Source organism: Porites lutea, chromosome 9 (assembly GCF_958299795.1).
Source record: "Porites lutea chromosome 9, jaPorLute2.1, whole genome shotgun sequence".
In the NCBI taxonomy this organism is placed as follows: domain Eukaryota; kingdom Metazoa; phylum Cnidaria; class Anthozoa; order Scleractinia; family Poritidae; genus Porites; species Porites lutea.
In genome coordinates, this window is record NC_133209.1 from 18,990,809 (window position 1) to 19,005,867 (window position 15,059).

General features: G+C 36.4%; 1 protein-coding gene across 1 annotated transcript; it reads left to right on the forward strand.

The window, feature by feature from the left end:
• The first annotated feature begins 10,619 nt into the window (after positions 1 to 10,619).
• On the forward strand, positions 10,620 to 12,493 carry LOC140948519 (adenosine receptor A3-like). Its single transcript, XM_073397766.1, has one exon. The coding sequence runs from the start codon at positions 11,025 to 11,027 to the stop codon at positions 11,865 to 11,867; it is 843 nt and encodes a 280-aa protein (XP_073253867.1). The 5' UTR covers positions 10,620 to 11,024; the 3' UTR covers positions 11,868 to 12,493.
• The last annotated feature ends 2,566 nt before the right edge of the window (positions 12,494 to 15,059 follow it).

Sequence of the window (15,059 nt, forward strand, 5' to 3'; positions counted from 1 at the left end):
AGCAGGGTCACTAGAAAGAACGACCTTTGTTCACAGCTCAATGCTGCGGAGAAATAAGACACTATGGGTCCTTTGAAATTGCTTAGACACCTGGAAGTTATTTTATAATTTTTTTGCCGAAAAGATAAAGCAAAATTATGTTTCTCCAGCAAGACTTTCTAATTTATAAAAAAAAGCTTGAACATGAGCTAAATGAACTGTAGTGTCTGCATTCATGTTCTTTTCATTGCAATTTTAATATCAAAACTTTAAAGCCGTCTATGACCAAGCAGGGTTTGTTTTTCTTTTTTCTTTTCAATGGTTACTGTGCTTGATCTGAATAAGATAATGAAATTTTTAAAATTAGGGGAATACTATATATAAAAGAAAAGAACTTTGATTGCAAATATGTTAGTTGGAAAAAATAATGATTATACTATATGATCTTTTTACTATATAGGTTAGAAAAGTGATGCGTGGTCAGAAGTGCTACAAAGGAGTAAAAACCCAGATCTTTCCATTAATGAATTTTATTGACACTGTCAGGGACATATACTTTGCTTGAGTACACATTTGTTCGTCAAAAATCTTGTTTGTGAAGCTGCACTTTGTTTGATTCAGGATCAATCAATCTTTTCTGCAGAGAAATGAACAATACAGTATGTTAACATGTCAGATACTTCAACACTGCCTTAGCCAACAACTAAGAAGAAACTCAACTTCATATCAAAAACACAAAGTGAAAAATACTTCACTGTGAAACAACAGCCCCCTCAAATACATATCACATTAAATTCATGCAAAATATAGACCTGATGATAAGTTTATAGGAAAAGAAACAAATGATAATTACAATGAAACTATAATGTTTGAATGAGATCTGTATTTGAGTGTTCTCTCATAATTCTAACAGAAGATCAAAATTGGAAACTGCATACCCTACACAACTGCATTCATCAACATGATCCAACTAAAATTTCATTAAGACTCAAAGTTTACTCCAAACTTTAAACTCCTGTAAGTTTAATTTGTGAGGATTATTTTTTTTCTTGGAATAACTCTATCATTCACTCATAACTTTGCGCCAAAAAAAAATTAAGCCGAAAACGATGGACAGAAAAACAAAAGCATTCTCAGGAATATTACCCTGTTCATCTCCTTCCAGGATTCAATTTTCAATCAAAGAAGCACCCCCCACAGAAAGCTTTGTGTGCAAAAATTTAGTACTAAAAAATTTTACACGGAGGAAATCATGTCCGTAAGTGCGGTTCCTAACGAAGTAACTCCTTGTGTGGATAATCCCAAGCCAAATTTATGAGCAAAATAATCTAAACTTCGATCCTTCAATTATAAAATTGCAAGCCTAAATGTACAGCAGCTGTGCACATTGTAAACAGATTTTTTTTCACAAATCAGAATGTTGCTGGACCTATCGAACTGTAGCTCCAAGACGGTCCAAGTGTTTTAATGAAAACATTCTCACATTTTCTCATTCGACAGTTCGCATAAAACTCAAATTTCTATACGGTAACGTACAACATTATGAAACCCATTGACGGCCTCGCAACTTCTTGAAGTTGTCACTTCAAAAAACGATGCCTCGTTGACCCTCTGCACAGTAAACTTTTACTGCAAATAGGCTTTTAAAATTCTTATGTTAAAAGTCTAGAATAAACAGTGAAAAGTTTCATTAGCTGCGTATCGAAAGTGTCCAAAATCTGAACCTGACATCTTCGCAAAAACTGATGCTTGTAATGAATGTGAGAAGCATTTTAAAAACTTAAATTAAACTTAGGTGTTGTAGTCACGATAAGTGTTTTGAGCAAATTTTATGAATGAACAAACTCAAAACAATAGACAGAGAAGCCGTTTCTTGAAAATTTTTATTCAAAGTCCAAAAAGTTAATCCTTTAAAGCAATTCGGAAAACACTGTCTGGATCGTGGATTCGTTCACGCAATTGACATCGGCTAAGCACATGGCAAAATTCAACACAAAATCCATCTCAAATCAGGGCACATTTTGTAATTTTTCTTTAGCGCCGAAAAGAAAAATTTTTAAAACGTCTATGAAACATTTAAAAATACATAAATTCGCTTTCAAAAACGTAATTGTCTTGGCCATAGAGTGCAAAATGTACCTGAAAATTCAGCAAAAACTTCGCTGACTTGGTTGCATTTCAAAACAGACCATGGGCTCCGCCGTGAAGAAAACAAGGTTGAATTCCTCGAAGGACGATTTCTTGATGAAAAGCTTTCCTTTCTCCACAAAAAGAAAGCTGAGCATTCTTTTGAACTTTCTCTTTCCATTTTTTGTCTTTTAACGGTGTATTTTTTACCTTGAAATGCAGAACTCTTGTCTTAAAACATCTGCATGGTGATCGCACAGCGGCCATTTTGTTGAAAATGGATATCCGTTACTAAGATTTCCAAATATGGTCAAAATGAATATTCACAGGCATTGAACGCGAGTTACACTTTTCAACCCCTGATGGGTTTCTGGTTGAACCAAGCGTAAGCGTATTTTTCTGCCATAAACAGTGTAAACATACGGAGATTAAACATCCAAATATAGTTTTTCCAGCAACAAAGTACACGCTAAGTCATAGAGCGGTTTTCACTTGACTGTCGTAAAACCAAAACCAAAGTAAATACACTGGCCAACCAAAGGACGTAGTAAAACCAAAACCAAAACCAAAACCAATCCCAATTCGACAGTCAAGTGAAAACCGCTCTATTAACAAAACAAAGCCCAAAAATGTACTTTTTTTTGTTGAATCCGTGATAAGCTTAAGAAACTTGATCTTAACAACAAAAGCATTTTGGATAACATTGTAATACGCTCTTCGATCAACAGTCGAATGTTATCGAATGTTAGATTCACAATCAAAGTCGAATTTTGACACAAAAACGGGATACACATTTAACAAAACTGTCGCTTCCGTGCAACTCGGTACAAGCTAATTTATATACCAAAACAAAGCGCAATAATTTTTCTTCCACTACTTTATAATTTCTTTTTGTACCGAGTTGCACGGAACATGCAGTAAACAAAAAGAGCAAAAATTACCCACCTTTTCGGCATGTCTTCCACATGCAAACCAGCGATCTCAACGTCAAGAACACTGAATCAGACCATGCCAATGCGATTTTTCGCCGGTTTCAGGACGCTATATTCTCTAGGGAACACACTTACGTCAAAACTTTGACCAAAATAATTTTTGATCTCTTACAGTGGCAAGAAATTGCAACGCTGTCACTGCCAAAAAAAAGCTGCCATCGCTTCTTTCATCTCAACAACATTTCGCGGGCAGTTTAGCCTCGGAGCCAATGACTTTGCCCGTAATAGATCACGTGTCATTTTTAGTAGAGCATGCGCAGACATTTTTCGCCGGTGAAGCGGTTCTCAGCCTGCAGCTCCCAAAATTGGCTCAATGACCAAAATTGTGTTTCCTCAAGTTCAACACGCGGATACAAACTGAAAAATATGAAATCTGCGGCGTTCCCATACCTGTAGAAGTCAGAAGGTGCTTGGTTTGCAAGCAAAACCAAAACGAAGATGACCAACACTTCTTGATGTTTTGCAGTGGGCACAATGTATTGCGACAGGAGTTAATTAGTTTTATTTCAAATGAGGATGTTGCTTTTGTGAATCTCACTGCCCATGAAAGAATAAAATATTGATTAACAGCAGACAATAATACTTGTAACATAATAGCCAAATTTATTAATCCTATGTTCAAAAAGAGGAAAGAATTATTGAAAATGTAACTTTATAGAAAGTCTTTGATGATTTTATCATGCCTACATCATTGGTTACACGTTATTGTTAATTAAATGTAAAAGACCTTTATTGTAAACAGACCGATACCTCCATATGGAGAGTAACGCACTCCATATGGAGAGTAAGACACAAAAAAGATACTGTTAATGTTACTGTTACTCCACAGAGTCTCACATAAAGTAAATACCATCATCAGTAGACAAAACGACTTCTTCCAGATCAATGTCTGTTAAATAGTACATGAAAGTCATATTTTTCTAGTTGCAAGAAAGTAGAGAAATCTGGCTTGATGAGAGCGCGCTGATAGGCCACTAGCTCCCGCTTTAGATTTATCTTCAAGGCGCTGTTGAGGGTGAAAGAGTTTATAAAAGACCATAAAAAGAAATACAACAACATACAACATACAACAAGAAAGTAGAGAAATCTGGCTTGATGAGAGCGCGCTGATAGGCCACTAGCTCACGCTTTAGATTTATCTCCAAGGCGCTGTTGAGAGTGAAAGAGTTTATAAAAGACCATAAAAAGGCGTAATTATATTTGTTTTCATAATAAGTTTCGTGCCAGATAAATATTGTTGAATGTATAGCAAATGTGGGAGCCATGATGTAAAGGAAGAAAGCTATTTAACAAATGGAGGACTTTTTTTGCATGCAGTTGTAATGTTAAATTTAATATCAATTCGGCTTCGAAAGTTAGAGCGTAACTTGGAACTTCTGAATCCTTCTTAATTAATGCCACTGTTGAACGCGCTGATTTCATAGCTTAACATGTCACACAACCAGCAATAACCTTTACCTTCTAATGCATATATGAAGATTTTCAGAGGTTCCAAGGAAATGTTTTGCCTGATCTGAATTTGTCTGCAAGAAAAAATAATCGAGGGTACACGGTCCTAACGAGACAGATTACATACAACAAAAGAAACAATACACCCAAAAAATCAAGCTTCCATGAGAACTCTATAATAGATGTATGCAGGCTGGCCACATGTCTTCAGTTCGCTTGTTAACACCTATAGTCCTAATTGCGTTCGCAGAACGCCATCCTCAATTAGTAGCCAGAAAAAATCGAGATTTTTCGCGACGGACTTACAAATAGCCTGGCCCCTTGAAGAACGTAGCTGTCCTGGGTACGAACGATACAATGCACATGACTCATTTTTCGACCAATGCGAGATGACTGTTGGTCCACGTGACTTATAACACACAAAGGAAACTTTCAGAGTGTTTCTTGTTTGCCTTTTAAGCTCGATTGAAGGTTTTTTTGAAGATTTTCCTTCGATGCTAGCGAAGGCGAGAAAATCAAGTTTTAACGCGAACATAGGTGAATTTTGCTCTATTACTTTTGTTTATTTGTATTTTTTTTATGACGCCTTAAATTACTTGGATATATTTCGAATTCAGGCATATGCGATTAAGTGCGTTAATTGAGCAAATTTTTGGTGTACACGGCGAACAAGAAAAGTTCCTTCGACTTTCGACTTTCGTTTAGTTATTTTAACAAATTAAATTTCATGAATTGAAGTGTGGATCTTTCAACTTTGAATCACATAAAAACCGCATGCAGCGTTCAAGTTAAATAATTATTGCTCGAGGCTTTCCCGGTAGCACTGCACTTTATTTTTTTTTGAGTAATGCTTTAGGAATCTAAAAAGGAAGCTTATATCCTTCCGATTGATTTCACTAGAGAGCTTAAGAAAAGCCAAACATTACGAGCAAAACATTACTCTGCACATGCATGCTTTTCTGTCCGATTTTTTTCCGTCGTTGCATGACTAAAAATCTTCTTGCATTTTATTAGTACAAATGAAATATCCGATTATTGCCAAAAAATCTAAATCCTGCAGCTGAAGAAACTAAAACTTGGGTCAACTAACAACTAATTTCATTTTGTTGTTAACTGATGCGCAATATAAGTATGCAACACATATTGTTCTACATCAACCTTTGGACAATAAAGTTGTTTTTTAACAATATGTTAATCATTGCCATCATCATCAACTTTTTTTTCTCCCTGGACACTAACTCATAGAAGTCTGTAAAAAGTTATGGTCTGCCAGGAAATAACCCACTTCGCATATTGAACGCACTCTTTAATCTATGATTACCACTAGTTATAATATATAGATTTAGCCAGCGCTAAAAGCGAAGCTAGTTATAGACTCTCGTTAATATACTTGTAAATAATTTACTCAAACAAGAAAACATATTTTTTATTTTACTTACTGAGTAGTTTATTTACACAACACATGTTACAGTTACAAATTTTAAAACTAAAAGAAAGTATATAACAATATTACAGATCGGACCATAATGATTACATAAAAACGGAAAAGAATTAAACATAACAGTTCACACAATAGCATTAGACCTGCTAATTAACTGATTCTGATTCTGGTAAAGTTGAATCCTTTCTAACTGATTGAAGGAAGAGGTTTTTCAAAATCATACCTCTAACTGATTCTAGCCTTAAATTCATCCAAAGACAAATCTTTAGGTGCTAACTTATTTATGTACAAGTAATATTTAGCAAGCAGAAGAGTAAAATCGAGCTTTTTGACAATTTCCAATCATTTCTTTCTTTTAAAAAGCTAAAAGTTCTAGTTTCTTTTGACGAAATTTCTTAAACCCCGAACTTTGAGTAACAAGATGAAGTGTTAACCTTCTACAGTTACTTTCAGATCAGGGCATAGGGAAAAAACACTAAAAGAGAATCTGTTAATTAACTGGCCGATAATCAGGAGAATAGCTAAGACCAAGATGATATAAGTACAACTCAGTACCGGATACAGACCTTGAGATATGTGGGGTGGGGGGGGTGGTGGTCATCCAGAGGGGGGGCCCAGTCTCCAAAAAAATTTTTTTTGGCCCTTCGGGCCTCATTTTGGTCTAAAAATAAGACGGGGGAAGGCAGGTGCCCCTGGGCCCCTCCCCTGGATCCGCCACTGCAACGTCAGACAACCAAATTTCAATGATTTTTCAAGGACAAATTACAGCTTTTAAAGGACTAAGATTTTAAAAAAAAAATCGGCATTCTGTAACCCCCTTTGATCACTCTATTGGCTAAAACCCTAGCCTTTACAATTAATTTTTACCTCCATACTTTTTTCCGCAACAAGACGGACTGGGTATGACTTGCAATTGCTTCTGAGGTGCAGAAATCGTTCATGCGCAAAAATGTTTTGACGTTACCAGTGAGTTTTACAGGTTCTTATACACCGAGGATGAGCCAAATTCTCCTCGGCAAAATAATCCGAGTAATTTTACAGAAAAAGGAAGGTGTCTACAAGGTGGTGAATTTCAAGGTTTTTTCAAGAACTAATAAAGACATCAAGTATTTTTTAAGGACCTAAACCGAATTCAAGGACTCAGACTTTTCAAGACGACTAGTAAAATTCAAGACCTTTTCAAGATTGAGCGGGCCTTGTATAAGAAACAGAAAGCAACGCTAAACTGCGACGGCAACGAAAACGACAAAAAAAATAGTAAATAGGTCTAATAGAGAGGAGAAGTGTGACGTCACGTTGCCATGGTAGCAAAAATTCTGGATGACAACAATGAAGAGCTTAAGCAAGGACGACGGCGAAAACAACGAGAACGGCAAAAAAGCGATAGGTTTGGCAAAAACTTTGCACGTGCATCACGCTTATTTCTAGCTACATTTCTTACCCGTCGTTACGCGACTGCGACATGGAGCTTCCTAATTTCATGCGCCCGCGGAGTTGGTCAACACAGCACAAAAATTTTCTTTTTCTTTTTCTAAACACAGATACGGTCCTTTCGGATTCAACCCCAGAGAATTTTGTCAACATTTAACATAGTAAATGAAACTGAATAAGTTCGATGAAATTTGAAACAGCGCGAATTTACTTAATTAAGAGACGTCGGGTTTGTTGTCTGATCCAAAAATTTTGCTACTATGGAAACGTGACGTAAGACTTCTCCTCTCTATTAGCAAAAAACAAACCAACAACCTTGCAAGTGCGCAGCACCCTTTTTGTACATTTCTTTGACGTTGTTTTGCACGACTACAAGTGAAACTTCCTAGCTCATTTTATGTTGGAAAATATCGTATGTGCTCACCAGTGTTTTGTCATGTTCTTGTTCACTTTTTTTTCTACACTGCTGCTCACTGCTTCACCTTGTTGGCCGCCTTTTCTCATTTTCTCACCGCCATTTTCATGTTTTTCCTCCAACGAAATTTTTTGTCTAACGCTTTAGCTCTGTTGTCGATGTCATTAAAGACTTTAAAATTTAGTCGGACTTGACTTTGTTGTTGGTTTTTCTCTCTTCTAAGTCCGGATGGACTTTCTCTCTCTAAAAAGTCGCGGTGGACTTAAGGTTTCCCGCCGAAAAACCCCGTGTTGCATTTGCCATACCTGTTGATTGAGTTATTTTACATTGGTATGCCTGTGATGCGGAAGGGCGTGCGTACGCTCACGTGATTATTTATGCACAGTGAACCAAAATTCTTACCCATGGTGCACCGCTGCGCGCGCGAGAGCTTGGCCAAAAATGTTTGTGGTGAACCAAGACGTCAAAAACGCCAAAATAGCCCTTTGTCACGCGGCTGACATTTTGTCTCAGGAGATTTAAAAAACTTTGTTTATGCACAGCTAGCCTTTTAGAATCTTAACCTTCTACTGGGGCCTGAAGATGTTCAGAGATTTCAAGGTAATTTTTTGCCTGCTCTGAATTTGTCTGCAAGAAAAATATTAAAACTTTATAGCGACAATCCGCTGAGCAAAAGTTACGGAATCACAGCTTTCAACCTTAAACATTTGTTCAATGAACATAATTTAATATCTATTGCGAGCGTAAAGTCACGGCATTGCTCAAGCACTTTACAACGGCAAAAGATATTTAAGTCTCCAGCCTCGCCGACGCCTATTTCCCTTTCGTAAACGACCGTTGCCATTTATAACACGCGATACCACCATGTTGGTAACCAAGCCTTTAGTCATGATGTAATATGCTCCCTGGATTAACTTACAACAAGAACGCTCTTGATAGGGAAAGTCTCGCTTGCTTGGAGATTAGATAACAGATAAGGAGGCGATTAATTCTACGCGAAGCAGGATTTCTTCGCTAAAAGGTTTCACTTCCCGCTTTAGCGACGGTCGGGTATTCTTCAGAATATTTAATGAATATTTTCTTCAGAATATACGCGTGTACAAATACAAATCATTGCTAGGAAGTAAAAACGTAATAAACATGGCGCGTCATTTCAATCATCGCCAAAAATAAACCGCATGCTCATCACAAGACTCATTTTCATACAATGAAAGTTTACAACGCCCGACCAGTTATAGCTTCTCCATCGAAGTTTTCCGTGAAGCATTCACTTGTTCCAAAGTAATCAACGCTTTCAAGCAATAGAATTCGTGGACCGACCCGTTCCCGGAAAGTTCGACATCCCTGCATCAATTTTTCCTAAACTTTCTTCACAAAATTAAATAGAGCATGGCGTTGTGACAGCTGGTAGCAATTTCCATCCTCAGTTTCCACGATCTCCACTAGTAACGCCTGGGACCATGATTCCCCTTTGGGCGCGCACACAAGCGAGACTAACTACCTACTTTTTTGATCTATGTTTTAAAAGCTTAGCTAGTAATTTTTTTTTTTCCTAGGAACAAGCTCCTTATCTCAACTCAAAAGACTCCTCGTTTGTCCCAGTTACTAAAACAAAAGGGCATTATCAATCATTTGCCCCAGTCCGTCTTATGACGAGGCACTTAATGAAGCTGGTATTCCGACCATTATTTCATATTGCGAGGACATATGTGACAAGGTTTTTAACGCTGCCCTCTGCAACAAGGACAACAAACTTAACAAGTTATTAACTGAAGCCAATAAGGCTCCATATTTACTAAGAAATCACCAATACTTTGAACTTCCAAAGCGGAAAACGGACCGTTTTAAGAACACTTTTATTTTGTCATCGTGCCTAATTAAAGTACAATTAAATGATTCGGTTTGAATGCTTTTATATATTATATGCATGAATTTTTAATATTTTTAATATTCATGTATGGTAAATTATTTTATTTTTAGCTTAGTTTTATTTGTAAATACGCAATTTAGCCTCTGGCTGCCCATGTATTTATTTTTTGAAAAATCTATCTATCTATCCATTTGGCTATCTATCTATCTAAAAAAAAAATGGGCGTTTGTTTCGCTTGAGTCCAGCAAACATGTAGGATTCTTGGTCTCAGACCTAATAGTCCATATTTCCTCTAAACGATCGTTTAACTCTTTTCTGTTTGACTTTGTGTTTACGATTCACCGCAAACCAGCTGCCATTTCTTCTTTGATATCGCGCCAATAGTTTCGAGTAACTTATATCCATTTGACTGACGAACTTTATCCTAATACAATCCAAGAATAATACAAGAATATTTTCAGCCCAAAATCGGCAGAAAAAAATAAGAATATTCAGCCTATGTCTTTTAAACTGAAGAAACTGAAGTATATAATACGACTTACATCTTATTAGCTGCTTTAATTATTAAGGAACAGATGATTTATTAAGTAACTAGGGTACTGTATCTTTAGGCCGCCTCACACTCTTTAAGTCACCCGTGAACATGCAATTTATCAAAAATATGTTCATGGGCCCAGCAAATACTGTTGGATTGGTTTGCGACGTAAAAATTCCGTTTTCCTCTCAAGTCACCTCTCAGCTCGTTCTGTCTGACTGTATGTTTGCGATTCATGATTGAAAACTAACTGCCTTTTGCTTATTTAATATTGCATCATTAGTTTCATATAACTTCCTTCCTTTTTAATTGACGAACTTCAACATTTATACGACCTATTGCGTTTCGCTTGAAAGAAAATTAATACTAATTACTGTGTGATGATGACGTTACATTTAAAGTTTTAATTCCGGGTTCAGACATGCAAAGTTTCAATTTCAAGCAAGGTGAGAGTTTGGATATTGTGAGCACGACTTAGAGACTTTTTTTACTAACTCCACAGTACTCAGTTAAAAACCAATTGCCATCGGAAGAGGAAGTCTGGAGAATATTCAGTAAGTCTCGCAAAGAGTAATTTCCAGCGTCAGTCTCGTGCAAAAAAGAAAAAAATTGCAGAGTTCCTCAAAAGTACGGCTGCTGAAACTTAAGACTGTATATAACGCTCCATTCAATGGTGGAAGCAGAAGGTCAGTCTCATTCAAAAACGGATGAAACCTAGAAAGCAATGAAATTCTTTGCATATTATAGAAACTGAACACTGATTAGGGTTGTGTAAAAAAAAAAAGATGGTAAGTGCTGAAGGCTTGAATTTGACACTTGTTTTCTTCAACGCTTTCTTGTCCTTCACCGCCATCGTATTAAACATCATAACCATGCAAGCGCTCAGAAAAACGCCGTTGTTGCCTAAGACTTTAAAAACATTGCTACTAAGCCTGGCTGTGTCTGATCTGGGTGTAGGCTTACTTGTCCAACCACTGTATGTTGCAATTCTTGTGATGGAAAAAAACAGTACTGCTTATTCTACAGTAGAGTTAGCGCGTTCAATCCAGGCAAAAATATTGGTCTTTGCTTCGCATTTTGGTGTTTTTGCATTAGCTGTGGACAGATTCTTGGCCATTCAGCTTCATCTCAGATATCAGGAGCTTGTGACTCACAAACGAGTTGTTGCTGTTGTGATCTCAGTCTGGGTGTTTAGTGCATCAATTTCCTATCCAAGTCATCCTATTATGCGAGCGGTCATTGTAGTTGTTTGTGTCATAACTACAGGATTGCTTTGTTGCAAGATATACGCTTCCGTCAGACACCACACAAAAAAGATGCACGCTCTGCAAGTTCGACAGGCGACACAGAATGAAGTTAAGGCAAATGCCGCAAGGCTGAAAAAATCTTCACTGGCTACATTTTACGTTTATTTCGTGTACTTAGTTTGCTATTTGCCACTTTTTTGTTATCTTTTTGCCAAGACCGTCAACGGTGAAACTCCCTTATCTCATTTATATTATTTCACAAGGACTCTTGTGTTTCTCAATTCATCCCTCAATCCCTTGATCTACTGCTGGAAGATGAGACACATTCGACAAAGTGTTATGGATATACTTCGAAATATTTTCGCGATTTGTCCCCACTAAAGAAAGGATCTAACTGAGAATAACTTAATCGGCCTTTTTCTCTCTGAGTGGTGAAAAAATTAGCTTTCCACCAATACTATTTGAAAAATGACACTAAATATAAACGGGAACTGAAACCTTCTTGTACTCTCTGTTTGAAGGCCAAGGGATAAATATATGATCGAGTGAGTATAAGTTCATGAGATTTCAGTTTGCTTTAGAATAATATAATTAACAAATAACGGGAAACTCTGAAAGTATTATTTATCAAACTCAGAAAGAGGGCAAAAAGAAAAAGCTAGGTGGTTTAGGACGAATGACGAGTGACTTGATAAATAGAGGGCCGAATTTCCAAATTTTCATGGGCAAAAATCTGTGTACAGTAAAGTGTCTTAAAAAGTTTACTAGACTTTGTTAACCATAGTGCATCCAATAAAGAAAACTAACTAAAGAGGAGAGAAATCAAAACTATGTCAATAAATCTTCCATGCTGAATGTACCAAGAGTGGCGAAAAGATTTACCGATATCACAACAACAACAACACGTAATAATAATTATTATTATAATAAAAATAATAACAATAATAATGATAAGAAGAACAACACAGGCTATTTGTTGAGAGAAAAGAAAACTTGTAGTTTATACTGTTGAGAATATATATTACAATACTTGTAATTGATTCATATCAATAAAGTTCACGTGAAAAAGTTAAAATGTTTTGAAGAATGGTAAAAATATACCATTTAATCAGGGTTTTTTTTAATTTGCCGGGTCCAGAAATTACTAATAAGATCACTACATTTGAAAGTTTCAGACTGGGGGAGAAAGAGCTCTCCTCACAGCGCAACCGATTGGAACAAATGATCGATAGCTAAATGACATCATAATAGTAAAATACCATATTACGGAACCAGAAAGCAGCCATAATATGGCTCCAATATCAGGCAAAGAGCTTCTTGCTCTGAGGTTAAAAACTTAGAACCATAATCTTTGACGAAACAATTAAGTATAAGGCCCAGGGTTGAACCTAAGTACACAGTTTCCTCATGTCCCAGTTCAACGTCTTGCAAGCAACTCTCGGTAAGTGCGTTTACAATAAAGTTGAAACTTTGTACGAGACCGTACTTAATGTTTCCATAGGCATTTAGAACGAGCGAGTCCAAAAAAGTAATTATTGTAACCAATGATGTATAACAGAACAACACTAACAACGTGAAAATGAAAAAAGAAAAATTACAAAATCGTATATTTCCATTATTCTTAAACTAACATGTGTTTTCTCCGACACATTAATTCTCCTGTTCGGTAGTTACGAGCGCTCTTTCATAATCATGAAAGTTCGCCTCCAATTTCTGTTTCAAGGGAGAGGAGAAGAGGGAAGAAAAGTATGCTCTTGTCATCTAGCAACTTTTAACCGCAGAGAAAAACACAATACATGCACACTTCATACACGCTGAAGTTTTTCTTTTTTTTTTGGCCTACAATGTAACTTCTGGGTCCACCAGTAAATGTGCCTGCCAATAAAGACAATGAAGTCTAATGTTTTTACTACCTACATTTATCATTTGTGTGGAAGGGGGGTGAGGCTAATTATTGTTACATCAGTTTTATCCAAAAAAACATTTTACCACTTCCTTACGTATACGTGTATAAGAAGACATTTTACAAGGAAAGAAGCGAGTTTTTTTGTTTATTTGGTACGCATTAAATTGCTCGCAATGATATTGTTTTCGATACATGTTCAATAAAATGAAATTGAGAAATAGTTGATTGTCGTTCAAGGTATATATTGCTTTTTGCAGCATGATTACTTATCGAATTGCCACGTCGTGTTGGCCGGTGTCATAAAGTTGAGGCTATAATGGATATTTTAAACATTCTGATTATTGCTACTGATTAAACTTTGACACACAAGCCAGTCCAAGACAGCATGATTTGTTTAAGTAACTACCCACTGTGTCTTTGTTTAACACCCTAGCAAGTAAGTTTTTTTTTAAATGGGTAATAAGTTTCTTATCTCAACTCCTCCCTGTGACTTGTCATAGATCGTTGTTTATCAAAAGGTGTGCCCCATATTTTTTGCTTGGGTCCAGTAAATACATTGGATTGGTCTTCGACGTGATAGTCGGTTTTTCCTATAAACCATCGTTAAACTTTTTCTTTGTGTATGACTTTGTATTAGCGATTGATTGCAACCAGCTGCTGTTAATACAGCAATTTTCGTATGATCTTGAAACGAAAACACGCCAACAAAACAGAAACAACAAACGAGCGGAAATAGGGCGATTTGATTGGTTTATCGAACGGATACAAACCCGCGTTGCTTTTGGTTGGTTAAGCGAACGCTCGGGTGAAAAAACTTCACGCCCGAGAACTTTCTAGAAATCAATCGATACTTCGGTTTGACGTCATACTTCAACACGATTGGCTAATCGAACAATGCCTTCTCCATATTAGGGTTTTCTTTGGCGGGAAAACGAAGAGGTCGTGTTTTGATCCTTTCATCCATTAACTGATAAAACAAATAACGACTTACCGAAACCATTTTTTAAGGTCATACGAAAATCGCTCTACTTTAATATTTCTTCAGTAGTTTCAATCTCTTCCTTTTTGACCGACTAACTTCAACACTTTGTTCGACCTCTCGCGTTTCGGTTTAAATGAAAATATATTCAAATTACTGTGTGATGAGGACGTCATATTTAAATTCTGAATTACGGGCTCTAGTAAGACATAGTTTTAATTCCAAACAAGTGAATATTTCGGATTCTATGAGTACAACTTTATGTTTTAATGGAGGGAGAAAATATCGTCTTGTTTATTAAATGCGCATTAAATTGCGAGCAATGATGAACTTTCTTTATATTAAACTGAAAAAACTTGAGATAATATGATTCACGTTTTGATAGCTGCCTCGGATGAATTTAATACCACCATCCATTAAGTTAGTAAAGCATAGTATATCATATTGTTCTTGAATACTATTTTAGTAAAATGAAATTGAAACATACTTTCCGAGTTGATAGTAGCTTAAAACATATATTGCTTTTCTGGAACATGATTACTCATTGAATTGCCACCTGGTGTTGGCTGGTTTTATTAAGGTGAGACTACAATGGATGTTTTAAACGTTCTGATCGCTTGCAACTGATCAAGTCTGACACATGTGACCGAATGATTTGTCTAGTAACTACCCACTGTGTCTTTGTTTT